Consider the following 15,784-nt stretch of genomic DNA (forward strand, 5'->3'; position numbering starts at 1 on the left):
AGGTAGTTAGGACACACTCTTCAAATTCCCACTACGATAAAACTCTGTCAAGGCAAACAAACGCGATTTTTACCTCAGAGTGTAGAAACTCTGCCCAACTAGGGGCTGCCAGACAATGTTCGCGAGAAAGCCCAAGTGAATACTCCGTACTCCGTAGTTAACTAGTAAACTAATTGACTACGGAGTGCTGCAACACCAAACTACGCAGTCTTATCTCAAGCCGCAAAAAAGATCACCACCGAGCCAGCGACAGCAAGGTCGCTCTGACAATCTACCTCCCAGCTCAAGCAGCCCGAATTATCTTCCCTTGTCGCCTCAAATTCCGTTTTTAGGTATTACACCGTGTATATAATAATAAAATGCCCAGAGCACCGAGCATCAAGAACCTCCCGTTCAATTGGTTCAAACCTCCAGCTCCCGTTGAGCAGCGGAAACAAGTCTACCTGTATGCGCTTTCTTCCATTCCCGGATAATTCTCAGAGAACTCGAAGATTCTTTGCTAATGTAACCATCATACAGACCAGAATTCACAATAACCTTAATCCGCACACCTTTTCTCCCACCGCGCTATGCCTCATTCTGGGTTCCGCTGTCCTTCAACAAACTGGACATGAAGGATTACTTGAAAAGAGTATATGACGTCGACGTGATCAAGGTGCGAAGCTACGTTGAGCAGCAGAAAGTCACAAGGGAGAGGCCAATGGGCAAAGAGGGCTATGGTCCACTTAGAAGGCCGATGGCCAGGAAGAAGATGACAGTGGAAATGACAGAGCCGTTTGTGTGGCCGGAGGAACCAAAAGACTTTTCACCGTATGTTATGACTGTGTTTCCTCTTCTCACAGGGTTGACGCATCAAAGCAATTTGCGTGAAGACATGATAAAAAACTAACTACTTGTTCTGATTTGCAGGTGGGAGCGAGACACCTATTTCGAAGCGAAAAAGATGCAGGAGGATTATCAGGAGGCGCACGGCCCAGAAGCCGGCATGAAAGCCCCGGAACGCCAGAGAGAATTGCTTGCCGAGCAGGCGAAGCGCCTAAAGCAAGGGAGGGAGACGTGGCAGCCAACGTGGCAAACTCTTGGGTTGAACTTTGAGAGGCCATTGCTTAGACCACAAACGACACCGTCCTCACAAACGTCATCGTCCTCGTAAAAGTAATATATATCCAAGCAGCGAATGGCAGCAGAGAGCTGTGAGAAGATATTTGGGATCTTTTAACGCGCAGTTGGATACAAACTGACGGCGTTTGAAGTTTAAGATTGATGTCTGGCTATATTCAACCTCAAATATGTATTATCTAACACTATCTTTCCTTGGCCTCTAGATGCCAGGACTGTATCAATAGACATGTGGATTTACACGCATCTGGTACTAAGTGGACACTACCATGATCATATTGATGTTGTCAAAGATAGGAAAATCTCGAAATAAAGAACTAGAAATAGAGTGCAATGATTATAGTAGTATACATATGACTGAGCTGAAAAATCCAACGCTCAAAGCAAGACAAAATCGCCACTTCTCTCCAACACCGTCGCTATATCACGATATGTAATGTGCGTGACACAAAAGGACTAATGAAATCTGGTGTGAAGAACACTCCGAGATGTATTAAAATGGGACTACAGCCTGCTTTCAAATAGCGGGTGACGATGTTCACCTGGCCAATGGCCGTGGGGCCAAATGTGTCGAATAGCTTCCCAGATATGCCTTTAAAACAAAACATTAGCATTTGCGGGGAGCTAGCCTGATGAGAGAGAAATCAAAGACGGGTGATTGTTGACGACTTACTTGACATAGACAATTTCGAGGCCGCTTTGCACTTCCATGGGAACATCCCGCACATCTTTTCGATTATGATCGGGAAGAAGGACTGTCTTTACACCGGCCCTGTGGGCACCGATGAGTTTCTCTTTAATACCGCCAACTGGCATCACCCGTCCACGAAGAGAGATTTCGCCTGTCATGGCAATCTCTGGAGGAACTGTTTTACCCGCGAAAAGCGAAACCAAGGCAATAGTATGAGCGAGGCCTGCAGAAGGGCCATCCTTTGGAATGGCTCCAGATGGGCAGTGCACGTGGAGGCTGCGATGCTTCATGATGTCCTCATTTGGGTCCTGTGTGACACCTAGTTCATACGAGTGGGCTTTGACCCAGGTCAAAGCGACCTCGACGGATTCCTTTAAGACGTCTCCAAGTTTGCCAGTCAGTTGAACACTTCCATTTCCGGGCATGTCAGCAACTTCAATGAAAAGGATACTGCCTTGGCCACCACTCGAGTACGCTACAAGGCCAGTGACAATCCCAGGTCTCGCATGTTTCTCCGCAATTTCTTCGTCGAATTTCTCAATGCCAAGGATCTCGTCCAGGTCTTCAATGGTGACATTGGGATTGTATGTAGCAACTTTGTTGGCATCCTTTGCATCTGCGTACTGAACAGCTTTGAATCGACAAACGGAGCCTATCTCCCTTTCCAAGTTGCGAACTCCGGACTCACGAGTATATGATGTAATTATTTTGTCGAGGATGTCGTCTGACAATTCGACTTGTCCTTCGGAGAGACCGTTCGTTCTGACTTGTTTCGGGACGAGGTGTCTCCTCGCGATATGTCGCTTTTCGATGGTGGTATAGCCTGACAGCTGTATTGTTTCCATACGGTCAAGCAATGGAGCAGGAATCGTGTCCAGCGAGTTGGCAGTTGCAATGAATAATACTTTGCTCAAGTCAATTGGAATATTGATGTAATGATCCGAAAAGCTGTGATTCTGCTCAGGATCCAAAACTTCGAGCATCGCTGCTGATGGATCACCGTGGAAGTTGGCACCGCCCACTTTGTCAATTTCATCGAGCAGGAATACCGGATTTGCAACGCCAACCTTTTTGAGACCATTCACGATGAGACCAGGCATGGCTGCAACATATGTTCTACGATGGCCTCGAATTTCTGCCTCATCTCTCACTCCTCCCAGTGAAATCCGGTGAAATTTGCGTCCTAAAGACGTCGCAATTGACTTTGCAAGACTGGTCTTACCAGTGCCAGGAGGGCCGACCAGAAGTAGAATTGGTGATTTATCAGTCTTTCGCTTAGACTTAAGCACATGCAGCTTGGCTTCAATATTGTCGCGCTCGGCGTCAGGTACTGGTTCTCCCTCATCCAATTTCCCCTCAGTGGCATTTAGATCAGAGGACAGCTTGGAGATCTCGGCATCAACTTCGCTGTTTAGTGACTGTTTAAGTTTGAGAACTGCCAGATACTCCAGCAGCCGCTTCTTGATTTTCTCCAGGCCGTAGTGGTCATCATCGAGTTGTTTCCGTGCTCGTTGCAATGTTTCAACGCCAAGCTGGTCCTCTGTCACCTTTGTCCATGGAATTTCCGCTAGATTCTCCAAGTAGGTACGGCAAACGCCATATTCCGCATTAATCGGGTTCATTTGCCGTAATCGCTTGAGTTCTCGATCGGCAACCTTTTGGGCTTCAGGGCTCAACTGGGCATCCTGGAGTCTCTGCTGGAGCTCATCGATTTCGCTATTTTCCTTCTCCCCTTCGCCATCACCCTTTCCCAACGGCATAACCGCACCAGCTGGGCGTCTTGCAAACATTTCTCTCTGGCGAGGGTCCAGCGTATTTATGTCGATTCCGATGTTTGTGGGCAGACCGGTCGTGGAGATAGTGGTAACTTTGATGACATTTTTGATGGACTGCACCTGCTTGACAAGCAATTCAACTACGCGTTCCAGCCGAGTCTTCAGGTCCAATGACGCCAATACTCGTAACTTCTCTTCAAAGCTCCCATCGGCTATTTCTGCCATGAAGTCGGCGAGACTACCCGCCTGGGAAAGGTCCTTTTTGGAGATGAGAAGCTCGAACCTTCTCGCAACAAGTGGCGACATGCCTGACTTCGACGAGAACATTGACGCCAATCTTAGCAACGCGAGAAACTCGCGAGACAAGTGTTTGAGTTGATCAAACAGATCTGGGATCTCGGCATCAATGGAATGAGGCACTGGAAGACCGGAGCAATCAGCACAGGCGCAGATCGTAATCATATTCCAGATGAACAGAAGCAAAGCATACCTGGCTCATCATAAACGATAACCTCGGCTTCAAAATGTGGCTTGTCCTTTGTAAATTTGCGAATTGTAAACCTCTTTGCCCCTTCTACAAGCATGTACGGTTCGGCATTCGGCCGGCCTTGGACACCAATTATTTTGGCAACGGTACCATATCCAAACAAATCCCCTCTGGATGCACGTGCCGGGTCAACCTTCGTAGTATCTTGGGATCGTTCGTTCTCATGCTCTCCATCTTCTAGCAAGCGTTGACCGTCCTTCGAAAGGAGCGGTGAACCAAGAGGGACGCAGCCGACAATAACTGGGGCATTACCGTATCTTTGAGAAGATCGACTAAACACGGACGTCAATAGGATTGGTATATCGGAACGGTCCGCAAGGGGAATTCGCAAGGTCGTGCCGGGAAGGAGGAGAGTTCCCTTCGCTAGAGGGATAAGAGGGAGCTTCATCGTTCGGCTACTCGTGGAACTCATGGTGTTGATGAGTAAAGGACCTAGAGTGCAGGCTTCTATGTGGGATGACTATGAGGTCATCTCAGGAGATCAGAACAACAGCTACTGCGTGAATCAAGGCGTAAAGAGCAAGGACAGTGGGTTGGTTATAAAGACAATGTGAAGAAAATCCCCAAGAACCGGATAATGTCCCCTCAGATGAAAGGGATAAACGGTGCCACCGTGCCAGCAGCAATATACCGAGGTTACCGTATTACAAGTATTTCCCTGACCGCAGCAGCCTTCTTGTTTGCCAGAGGCCAAAACTCCGGCGGCAAAGTGTATTCACGTGACACTTGCCTGGCCTGTCGGCGTTCGCCGCGTGGTGCAAGACCTATCACGGCCGAATCCGTCTCGCAAAACTCGAATGTTTTGGGGCATTGGTGGCGTAAATACATCCGTCCCTGAGATGAATTAATAGCATGCAAGGAATTGAAAGCGAGGGGCAACAATGAATAAGTGCCGTAACCGGAGTTGTGTATGGTCAACCTCCTCATCAGTTAAGTAAGGTTCGGGTCCCAACGCGCGAAACGTGGGAGGTGAAGAGCATGGATGGAGTAGCATTCAGATTCTGATCAACTCGACAACCATCAGCTGCGAATTTTGAAGAACCTTAGAAACAGTATTCTCTAATCACAGTTGCAAAGACTTTTCTGAACCTGCAGTCTCCTTTACTAAAAAGTCCAGCTAGATCCTATTCCACCTTCTAGCTACCTTCTCCTTTTTTTTTTCTTCCGATTTACCCCTCCAACCCCCTCCATCACAATGGCCTCAACTGAAAGGAAAACGTTTACCATCGGGACAAGAAAATCTCAGCTTGCTCTCGTACAAACTGACCTTGTTCGAAATGCTCTTCAAGCTGCTTTCCCTGACTGTGAATTCAAAGTCCATAGTCGCGATGCTGCTGGAGACTTGAATAAAGTTACTCCTCTACGAGCATTCACGACGAAAAACCTCTGGACTGAAGAACTTGAGGAATTGCTCATAGCGAAGCAAGTAGATCTCGTGGTGAATTCATTAAAAGGTTGATCGTGCTTCTGTCTCAACACAACCTCAAGATCCGCGGCTGACATCTTTCTTTGCGCTAGACATCCCAACGCAAATTCCAACTGCCTGCGTACTGGCAGCTGTTATGAAACGCGAGAATCCAAGAGATGTGCTAGTTTTAAAAAAGGGCCTACCTTCGATGACTCTGGCTGAACTGCCACCAGGGTCAGTTGTAGGAACATCGTCAGTCCGACGCATTGCTCAACTTGCACGACACTACCCACACTTGAAGGTTCAGGATGTCAGAGGCAATATAGACACCCGGTTAGCAAAGCTCGACGCTCAAGATGGGCCATTCAGCTGCTTGATACTGGCTGCTGCTGGACTGCTAAGGACCGGTCGGGAGGATCGCATCTCTCAATACTTGGATTCTACAAACGGAAAGATGCTTCATGCCGTTGGCCAAGGAGGCCTGGGAATTGAGATTCGCACCGACGACGAGGTTATGAGAGATATGCTCAACAAGATTGGAGATGTAAAGACTACATATGCATGCCTCGCAGAGAGGAGTTTACTGAGAATCCTTGAAGGTGGTTGTAGCGCACCCCTTGGTGTTGAAACGGAATGGATTCAAGATGATAATGGGAAGGATCTCCTCAGATTGAGGTCAATCGTGACGAGTGTTGACGGAAAGGAAGCCGTGGAAATCGAGGAAGACGGTGATGTCCAGTCGGACGAGGCGGCGGAGACGTTTGGAAAAGAGGTAGCGTTGAAGCTTGTTGCCAGGGGGGCCGGGAAGATACTTAAAGATATTCAAAACGACAAAAAAGAGCAATAAACGAGGAGATATTTATTTCTTCTTGATTATTGCAGGTAAAGTGTATACAACTCAAGATGAGACCTGATCCCCAATGCCAAAGCAGGAAGTTTGTATCAACTAAACTGCCCATACTTGTCGAAATCCGATATTCCAATTCCACTGTACTCCGTAACTACCGTCAATTTCTCAAGCTGACATGCTCGGGGTCGTCGTGTTGCTCGTCAGCCCATGTAGCATGGAAGCTGCGGGTGTGTGTATTATTGGCTAGATCGCTCCACGGCTGCCTTATCGACCTAAAACTGCTTTGCCTTGGGAAAACCCAGAACCACAACACCCAAGGATATAGTGGCCGTTGATACTTTCAAATCTTCCGGATACATTGTTCACATCCCAAGTCCCTTTCGCGGCTCCGTCTCACATCCCCAAAATACCCCTCAAGCTTAAGACCAGGCTTGACAGCTAAATTGAAACTCTCTTGATTGTCGATAATGTCCAGATCTATCGATCATTTCCGCGACAGCCAAGCTCCAGATGATTATCCGCGAGTCTACCTCTTTGGCGATTCTCTAACGGAATGGGGGTGTTCGGAATTGGATTCGGGGTTTGGGTGGAGATTAGAACAGTATTACAAAGACCGGGTTGAGGTTGTCAATGAAGGTAATTACCATTGCTGGGTTCATGAAGGCCCCTGGTGGAGTTCACCCGCTGATATAGTTTGAAATAGGATATGCCGGGTACGCTCTATGCACCTATTACCCTTACAAATAGAGAAATAGAGGAAAAATGAATTTGCTGATCGTGGTTGGAGAAGACAAACGACAAGGTCGCTTCGCAGAATCTTCAAGGAACGAATCCTTGACAAGGCAAAGGAGCGTGGCTCACCCGCGCCGCTCTTTATAACGATATTTCTTGGAGCTAATGACGCCTGTTTAGATGGTGCCGGCACATACGTTCCCATAGAAGAATACGAAGAACATATCCGACACTATGTCAATAGCATCCTTAATCATCCTGCTACAAAGGGCACTAAAGTCATTTTGATTTCACCACCACCGGTCAACGTACCTCCTCCTCCAAAAGAGGGCTCGGAAAGCGACTTGGATATCCCTTCGGTTGCCGACGCTTTGTGGCATGTGGCTGCCAAGGGTCGAGGCCACAGGACTTGGGAATCGAAAAGAAAATTTGCGAAGAAAATTGTCGAAATTGGGCATGAGTTTCAGGAAAGGGCGGAACGAGTGGCACTTTTAGACTTCTGGACTATTATCACCAAGGCTGCGTGTCTAGACGACGGCGAGGGCGACCCAGTTGATATCTTCCGCAAACTTGATCTCGAAGATATATTACCAGGCTGTGGCATGCCGGGGTCGAAACGATTTGGACGCGGTTATTTCACTGACGGCCTCCATCTGGGCGAAAAGGCAGGTTTTTGCAAGTGACGTTGTGCGGATGCCTTTTATCTGCTAACGTTATAGTTGACAGGGGTATGAAATTCTCGGCCAAGGTCTCTTAGATCTCGTTTTAAAAAGATGGCCAGAGTTGAAAAGCGAGAACTTCCCGATCCGGCCGTGCGAGATAACTTCGGCATAATCTCGTCCCTCGGAACACTTGTCAGACAGTGAAGGATTGACACAAAAGGTCAACAGCATTGTAGAGGAAATAATGATGCATTCCTATTTAGCCTCTGTTTAAGGTGTTGCCGGAACCTCTTGGGTTTTCCTCTTTGAATTCATCCCACGCTCGTGCCTTCATCGTTTCTTCGTCGGCCTTCTTCATGTCATCTTCGTCAATTTCTTTCGGCGCGCCAGATTGTTCACCCCCACCTTCGATAATTCCTCCTCTCTTTCGCTCTTCTTCCAAGTATTCCTCTATTGTCATTGTCGGCAAATTGTGACCAGGCCGAAAAACTCCTCTCTGAAGTTCTGCCCTTCGACTCGTTAGGACGAAAGGTTGAAGGGGAACACCACCCTTGCTAAGAAGAGGGCCTCTTCCTCCACGACTACCCGAAGAAAGGCCAACATCGAGTCGCTCCGAATAGCCTGGAGCGCTGCTTGTACCACGTGTCCTTGAGTCCTCCGGGGTTTGGGATGGATGCTCTGAGGCAGCTTTTGCCGCAAGTTTCAGCATAGATAGTTCGTGCGACAGCATGTCCAAAGATTGAAAGGTGTGGTGTGTGTAGAGGTTTATTTCTGCTAGATATAGCTGTCTCACAATCTCATCATCGTGGTCTATCGACTTCTGATTTTGGGAGAGATACTAAAAACATGAAAGTGTAGAAGTTAGTAGATCGTTTAATTGTACCCTATCGTTGGCCATTTCGAGGTGTATACCTCAATTTTCTGTTTTAACTCCTTTTCTTCGCGAAATCGATCAATTTTAACTTGTCGTCGGGCAGCAAAATCGTTCGACGGAGCAAGACTGAATGAGTCCGGAGATTCGAGGTATTGTTCGTAGAGCTTCTTATATGATTGAGATAGGATTCCATACTGATCCAGCAACTCCAGAAAACTTTCATACTCTTCACGAGTGCGTTGAACATTCTTCAGGCGATCTGCATGTTGTGATCGTTGGAGCAGTTCAGCGAAAAGGTAGCCAACGGAGAGGTACCTAAGATTGCGCTGCGGGTTAGATTGGAATATGCGGTCCAAGATTAAAAGGAATCGTACTGCAAATCGGCGGTGGCGATGTCTTCCAGAGGCTCATTTGGGCTAAATATGGAGAGCTTATGGATTAGTTTCTGGCAGGATTCAAACGCCTGAATTGTGGAATTGAGCTGGTCTCCATTAGAGGGGTCGTTGATGTCGGTAGCAGTTTCCAATGCCTTTTTTTGAGACTTGGCGGAAGTAAAGAGAGCCTGCAGACTCCTAGGTTCCTCGTCCATCGTGGGCTGGTTGTGCAATAGCTGAAGAGTGCCCCGAGCCAGTTGCCAAACTTGATGTTGATAAGTGTACAGACTACGGAGTACAGAGTAGTGAGTACAGAGTACGGAGTAGTGTGGTAGGTATGTATGTACACTCGTCGGAGCTGTGATGGAACTAGTTCCTAAGCAAGCCAAACTAAAATGTGGGCAATAAATGTTTCATTCATGGCCAGGACCCACCGCCATTCCGAGCATCTTGAGCTTGCATGTTTTAAGATTCACTGATACATGCTAACCAGGTGCAGACATGTTCATAGAAAGGATATATCAGTGAGGTCTTGCTCAACACATCAGGAAGGTCTCTCAATGTGTATTCCTGCTGCCTCCGATTGGCTCTGGGTGTCTGCCAGCTCAGCAGAATACATGGTGTAAGTACGAACCTGCATGCCTTCTTTGACATTCATCTCTGGCCCAAGGACCACTTTTTGATTGAAATAAGCAACCAACAAACAGAAAAGAGCTAGGCACTTGCCGTCAACCCTTTGTATGCCATGTATCTAAGGGTCATTGCTAGGTGAATTGAAATCTTCATCCTCACTTGCCATACACCCTCTTCTCTTGTTCCCTCTGTTTACATGAATGGAACAGCGGGGTAGCTGTTTTGGCCAACCCCTTGGTCAAAAGAAACTGCCTTATCTTTCTTTCAGCCTAAGGCTGCTTTGATTACCCTTCACTTCAGTCATTCCGAAGAAATTATCAACTGGCCTTTCCATCCAGTACAGTGGTCACAGATTTGCGATGCAAGTTTAGATTGCAAGGTGATATCAAAGAACCAGCTTTTTTCTACCAAGCTGAACTCCCCTAAAAACTCTACTTCCATTTGTTGCTGTCTTGCCAATTCTTCAAACCATAGGGCTTGTTAAACGGGAACCTCAGATTGCAAAATGGAGGAGCCGCAGAGGATAAACGATGAACCCAACGACTCCGTTGTGCCCGATCCAACTGGACCGTCCGAGCTTGCAGAATCAGACAGCGAAGATGAACATACCCATCCAAACAACGCCGACGAACCCAGTATTCGCCGGAAGCAAAACTTGCGATTCAAGGAGCTGTTGGTTGACCTCCCAAAAGTACACTCACCTCCTCTTTCTCTAACAGGGTTATGGTATAGATTATCAGCGCGGGCAGAAGAAATCACGGCCGAAGATATCAAGGAAGTAATCAAAGCGACGAAGGACGATGAATTGTCTATGTCGAATCTCCTTGCAAAGCAAGACTTTGCCTCCGTGATACATGATCCACGAGAGTATCAGCTAGAATTGTTCGAAAAGGCAAAGAAGGACAATATCATTGCTGTCCTAGATACCGGTATTATTGGCGTCTCCATTCTTTACATCTTGTCTCCTATCCTCATTGAATTTAACGGACGGGCTGGCGATGGAAGTCTGATTCTGCGTAGGCTCTGGGAAGACGTTGATAGCAGTGTTGCTTCTTAAGCACATAATTGAGCAAGAGCTGATCGACCGAAGTGCTGAGAAACCTCATCGAGTGTCTTTTTTTTTGGTTTGATATAATCTTTTCGGAACACTCTTTCCCCAGCTAATCTCTCTTGTAGGTCGATAGCGTAACGCTTGTTTTCCAACAAGCTGCAGTGCTTCAGAATAACATCAATCAAAGGGTCGATAAGTTTTGCGGTGCCATGGAAACGGACTTGTGGAATGGAGAGACATGGGAAAGACATCTTGCTAAAAATATGGTCATTGTTTGCACTGCTGAAGTGCTATATCAGTGTCTACTTCATGCTTTTGTTAAAATGGAAAACATCAACTTGCTGATCTTCGACGAAGCTCATAATGCAAAGAAAGATCACCCCTATGCAAGGTAAAGCTCAATGTATGTGTGGTAATACAGAGCTGATAGCCCTCATAGGATTGTCAAGGACTTCTACTTGAAGGATGGAAACGCTAAAAGGCCGAAAATATTTGGCATGACAGCATCACCCGTCGATGCCAAAGTGGATGTGGTAAAAGCTGCAAGGTTATCCGCGACATTCTCCAGACGCGTGATTCGAAAATGCTAACACAAAATAGAAACCTTGAGACACTGTTGAATAGCCAAATAGCGACGGCGTCCAATCTTTCTCTCCTACGGCAGAGTGTTGCGCGGCCTAACGAGGAGGTCTGGAGCTATGATCGACTTGATCAACCGTTTGAAACGCGACTTTACAAAGAACTACGTTCCCGTTTTGGGGATCTACGTGCACTCGAAAAGCTTTTCACATTTTCTCTCAAGGCCTCGTCAAATCTGGGGGCCTGGTGCGCGGATTGGGTTTGGTCATATGCATTGACCGAGGAATCATTGCCAAAGCTGGAAGGGCGTGCAGCCCGAACTGCCATGGGCAATCTACCAATAGCTAAAATTGTGAGACCCGAAGCCGAAATCCAACGTATTCGCGAAGCAAGTGAAATAATACGTTCCCATAAATTTGGAGATCCTGCGATTCGACCTGAACTTCTCAGCCCCAAAGTCCGGAGATTGCATCATGAGCTCTTGAAATATTTTGAGAGACACACGGATACCAAGTGCATCGTTTTCACAGAGCAGCGACACACTGCCAGGATTCTATGCGATCTTTTTTCTAAGATTGGAACCAAGCATCTTCGGCCAGGAGTATTAATAGGGGTGCGGTCAGATGCCTCTGGCGGCATGAATATATCGTTTCGTCAGCAGGTTTTGGCAGTGGTTTCATTTAGAAAAGGAGAGGTGAATTGCTTGGTAAGACTGCCGATGTATTTACTGCGTATTCCCATTAACAATGCCGAAGTTTGCAACTTCTGTTGCGGAGGAAGGCCTTGATATTCCGGACTGCAACCTTATAGTCAGGTATGCATGTCCCGCCGCTACTTAATGGATTTCTCTTCAACTCAAGTTGGCAGATTTGACCTTGCGTCAACCCTTACTCAATACATCCAGAGTCGGGGGCGCGCAAGACACATGAATTCAACGGTAGGGCTGTTGCATCACAGGATTTTGACCTTTGCTGATCCTCCTGTTAGTTTGCTCACTTGGTGGAGCGAGATAATTTTGTTCACAGAGAAAGTGTGAATCATCTTCAATCTTCAGAAGTAAGAACTCCCCTAAAATTCTTGCCTAGACATGCCTAATCATCACATGCAAATCACAGGAAATTATGAAGCGGTTCTGTATCTCTCTCCCAAAGGATCGCATTCTAAATTCCAATGATGTAGACGCACTCTACGAGGGTGATCGAAATCGGAAATCCTACACTGTCCAAACTACTGGAGCAAAGTTAACTTACAATTCTTCCCTGGTTGTTCTAGCCCATTTTGCTAACTCCCTGGTAAGGCCTCCTTATCTGCTCGGTTGCTTAAGCTCTGACATTATTTTCAGCAATACGAAAAGGAGACCTCAACAGTAGTGAGCTATTACCACCGGTTCACAAAAAACGCGTTTGTCTGTGAGGTTGTCCTTCCAGAGAAATCACCAATACGTGGTATAGTTGGGAAACCCGCCTCGAAGAAACTAATTGCCAAACAGTCTGCCGCTTTTGAAACATGCTTGTTGCTCCGAAAACACGGGCTCCTTGACGATCATTTTGTGTCCACATACCATAAACGCTTACCGGCCATGAGAAATGCCCGCCTGGCAATCTCCTCTAAGAAAAGCAATCAATACGATATGAAGGTTAAACCAAAATTGTGGGAAACTTCTCGTGGAATCATACCTACCTCCCTCAATATCGTGGTTCTTGGTTTTCGCTCGCGAAGACTCTTGCACAGGGAGTATCATCCACTGGTTCTCTTAACTCGAGAGAAATTGCCACATTTTCCAGAATTTCCATTATATCTGGAGGATGATATTGAGTGCGACGTTATTTGCAGCTCAATAATCTCTGGTTTCCAAGTATCGGGCCATGACCTGGAGGTCCTTACTACCTTTACGCTTCGGATATTTCAGGATATATTTCATAAGGTCTATGATCGAGATGTAGGAATGATGACGTATTGGCTTGCGCCTTTGAATCTAAGCTGCGATATCTCCTCTTCGGCATCACGCGATCTTCTGGACTGGGGGATTCTTCAGTTTGTTTTTGATAACCCGGAGATTCCCTGGTCCTCAAGTAACTCGGCGGCGTTCTTTGCCAATCGATTTGTTTATGACAGATGGAATGGCAGGTACCGCTACTTCACACACGGAATTGATCCAAGTCTTCGACCCTCGGACCCTCCGCCCTCTTCAATGGCACGGCGACGACATATGGGCAATATAATGGACTACTGTCTTAGTCTGTTTAAAAATGCCAGAAAGAAGTTCCTGGAAAATTGCGACTGGACCCAACCCGTTATTAAGGCGGAGATAATTCAGTTACGCAGAAATCTTTTGGATAAGCGGACTAACAAGGAAAAAATAAAAGAAGGAGACTATTATATTTGTCTTGAGCCTTTAACGATTTCGGCGGTAAGTTTAAATTGGGATGCGGGAGCTACTATAAATGGTTGACACACTTGAAAGATACCAGCTTCAGTTGCCGCCTTTGCTTTCGCACTTCCGGCGATAATCAGTCGTATTGAATCGTATCTTATTGCTTTAGAAGCTTGCCAGGAATTGGATTTACCCATTTCTCCGGAGCTCGCACTTGAGGCTTTGACTAAGGACTCAGATAACACCGATGAACATCGAGCCCAACAGATTCATTTTCAGAGGGGAATGGGCAAAAACTACGAACGATTGGAATTTCTTGGTGATTGCTTTTTGAAAATGGCAACTTCGATCTCGTTATTTGCAATGAATCCAGATAACGACGAGTATGATTTTCACGTCAAGCGAATGTGTTTGGTCTGTAACCAGAACCTTTTCAAAACTGCAGTACGGTTCAAGCTTTATGAATTTATACGAAGTCAAAGTTTCTCCAGGTATATACCCATTTGCCCGAGCCATGTAGCTTACATACTGACTTGGGAATAGGAGAGGTTGGTATCCAGAAGGCCTGACCTTGCTGCAGGGTAAAGGGCAGAGTAAAGGTGCTACCGAGAATAAGCATGCCCTTGCAGATAAAACTATTGCCGACGTTTGTGAAGCTCTGATTGGGGCATGCTGCCTGTTAGCCAGCAAGAATCACCGCTTTGACATCGCAGTTAAAGCGGTGACTGCTCTCGTCAGTAGCGATGATCATAACGTTTTGAATTGGGAGCAATACTCTCGGCTCTACTCACTTCCTAAGTATCAAACAGCTGTCGTGGATGCCGCAGAGCTTGACTTAGCAGCTCAGGTTAAAAAGAAATTGGGTTACGTTTTTAAATATCCAAAGCTCCTACGGTCTGCCTTTACGCACCCTTCATACCCTAGTGCTTGGGCGAGAGTTCCCTGTTATCAAAGGTTGGAATTCCTCGGTGACGCCTTGCTTGATATGGCCTGTGTCGAGCACATTTATCATAAACATCCAGATAAAGATCCTCAATGGCTCACAGAGCATAAAGTAAGGCCCTCTACCCTGCCACCGTTTCAGCCATGTCCTAACAATGTATCCAGATGGCGATGGTGTCAAACAAGTTTCTTGGCTCTGTTGCAGTGAGACTTGGACTCCATTCTCATCTCAACCACTTTTCCACCTCGCTTCAGTCGCAAATTACCAATTATGTGGAGGAAATTGAAGCAGCAGAGCTAGAAAGTGGTGACTCCCCTGATGCGTGGACATTGACGAGCGACCCGCCGAAGGTACGCCGCTTCCATAATTCGTGAGCTCCTTGGGTGCAAATCAGAGTCTAACCGGTTCCATAGTGCCTTCCAGACATGGTAGAAGCGTATATTGGCGCAATATTTATTGACTCAAACTTCAGCTTTGAGGTAGTCGAGGAATTCTTCCAGAAATTCCTCAAGAAGCATTTCGAAGACATGACCATTTACGACACCTACGCAAACAAACACCCAACGGTTAAGTTTCTGGGCTCAAAGAGACGTGGAATCCAGGCTAACAATATTGCAGACGTATCTACATAACAGGCTGGCCATCGACTTTGGCTGTTCAAATTACTGCTTGAAAGCTGGCGAAGTGCCATATGTTGATGGGCCAGGCACGCGGGTGCTTGCAGCTGTTATCGTGCATGATGAAGTAGTGACTGAGGGCGTAGCCTCTTCGTCTCGTTATGCTAAGCTGAAGGCGAGCGAGGCAGCTCTTTCGAAACTCGAAGGCTTGCCGCCATTCAGATTCCGGGAGATATATGGATGTAATTGCCAGGCAGGTCAAAGCGAAGCTGGAAACGAATAAAGGCTATCCTACGGAGTAGTTATTGAACGGAAATGAGCTTTTCCCTTTTCTTTTTTTTCTTTTTCTTTTTCTTTAACGAAAAGGTACGGATGTCGGTTCCGTCAGTTCAGCTCTGTACACCGTATCCGTACGGAGTACTCCGCGTTCTCCGTACAGCAAATCGTTTTTGAAGAGCAAGGGAATGGAGCCACGTCATTAGTCATCAACTCACGGAACCACGAACCACGTTTCAGGATCCACTAAGCTGTAATTGGACTAGCGCAGCCGGGCCT

The 15,784-nt window shown here is 46.7% G+C and overlaps 7 protein-coding genes across 7 annotated transcripts; 5 read left to right on the forward strand and 2 right to left on the reverse strand.

Annotated features, from left to right (window-relative positions):
• The first annotated feature begins 266 nt into the window (after window positions 1–266).
• Window positions 267–1,365, forward strand: D8B26_007581 (mitochondrial 54S ribosomal protein uL23m). The gene is made up of 3 exons (XM_003067095.2): window positions 267–445; window positions 520–810; window positions 910–1,365. The coding sequence occupies exons 1-3, from the start codon at window positions 360–362 to the stop codon at window positions 1,151–1,153; spliced, it is 621 nt and encodes a 206-aa protein (XP_003067141.1). The 5' UTR covers window positions 267–359; the 3' UTR covers window positions 1,154–1,365.
• A 420-nt stretch (window positions 1,366–1,785) lies between these two features.
• D8B26_007582 (uncharacterized protein) lies at window positions 1,786–4,720 on the reverse strand. The gene is made up of 2 exons (XM_003067096.2): window positions 4,076–4,720; window positions 1,786–4,004 (listed from the first exon to the last, which is right to left on the reverse strand). The coding sequence occupies exons 1-2, from the start codon at window positions 4,542–4,544 to the stop codon at window positions 1,789–1,791; spliced, it is 2,685 nt and encodes an 894-aa protein (XP_003067142.2). The 5' UTR covers window positions 4,545–4,720; the 3' UTR covers window positions 1,786–1,788.
• A 607-nt stretch (window positions 4,721–5,327) lies between these two features.
• On the forward strand, window positions 5,328–6,550 carry HEM3 (porphobilinogen deaminase; the record flags this gene model as incomplete). The annotated part of the gene is made up of 2 exons (XM_003067097.2): window positions 5,328–5,586; window positions 5,651–6,550. 2 exons carry the CDS (start codon window positions 5,328–5,330, stop codon window positions 6,385–6,387), a joined length of 996 nt encoding a protein of 331 aa, XP_003067143.1. The 3' UTR covers window positions 6,388–6,550.
• Window positions 6,551–6,857: 307 nt separating this feature from the next.
• D8B26_007584 (uncharacterized protein) lies at window positions 6,858–7,956 on the forward strand (the record flags this gene model as incomplete). The annotated part of the gene is made up of 4 exons (XM_066125579.1): window positions 6,858–7,026; window positions 7,094–7,103; window positions 7,178–7,787; window positions 7,849–7,956. 4 exons carry the CDS (start codon window positions 6,858–6,860, stop codon window positions 7,954–7,956), a joined length of 897 nt encoding a protein of 298 aa, XP_065981663.1.
• Window positions 7,957–8,043: 87 nt separating this feature from the next.
• D8B26_007585 (uncharacterized protein) lies at window positions 8,044–9,318 on the reverse strand (the record flags this gene model as incomplete). Its single annotated transcript, XM_003067099.2, has 3 exons — window positions 9,033–9,318; window positions 8,697–8,973; window positions 8,044–8,622 (listed from the first exon to the last, which is right to left on the reverse strand). Exons 1-3 carry the CDS (start codon window positions 9,245–9,247, stop codon window positions 8,044–8,046), a joined length of 1,071 nt encoding a protein of 356 aa, XP_003067145.1. The 5' UTR covers window positions 9,248–9,318.
• Window positions 9,319–9,865: 547 nt separating this feature from the next.
• DCL1_1 (Dicer-like protein 1) lies at window positions 9,866–10,795 on the forward strand (the record flags this gene model as incomplete). Its single annotated transcript, XM_066125580.1, has 4 exons — window positions 9,866–10,044; window positions 10,140–10,337; window positions 10,398–10,594; window positions 10,686–10,795. Exons 2-4 carry the CDS (start codon window positions 10,171–10,173, stop codon window positions 10,793–10,795), a joined length of 474 nt encoding a protein of 157 aa, XP_065981664.1. The 5' UTR covers window positions 9,866–10,044; window positions 10,140–10,170.
• A 130-nt stretch (window positions 10,796–10,925) lies between these two features.
• On the forward strand, window positions 10,926–15,627 carry DCL1_2 (Dicer-like protein 1; the record flags this gene model as incomplete). Its single annotated transcript, XM_066125581.1, has 13 exons — window positions 10,926–11,107; window positions 11,156–11,263; window positions 11,317–12,001; window positions 12,051–12,109; window positions 12,163–12,232; window positions 12,283–12,351; window positions 12,411–12,587; window positions 12,638–13,705; window positions 13,760–14,160; window positions 14,213–14,723; window positions 14,777–14,962; window positions 15,026–15,178; window positions 15,231–15,627. The coding sequence occupies 13 exons, from the start codon at window positions 10,926–10,928 to the stop codon at window positions 15,510–15,512; spliced, it is 3,951 nt and encodes a 1,316-aa protein (XP_065981665.1). The 3' UTR covers window positions 15,513–15,627.
• Between the last annotated feature and the right edge of the window lie 157 nt (window positions 15,628–15,784).

The sequence above is a fragment of the Coccidioides posadasii genome, chromosome 4 (genome assembly GCF_018416015.2).
Source record: "Coccidioides posadasii str. Silveira chromosome 4, complete sequence".
NCBI lineage: Eukaryota > Fungi > Ascomycota > Eurotiomycetes > Onygenales > Onygenaceae > Coccidioides > Coccidioides posadasii.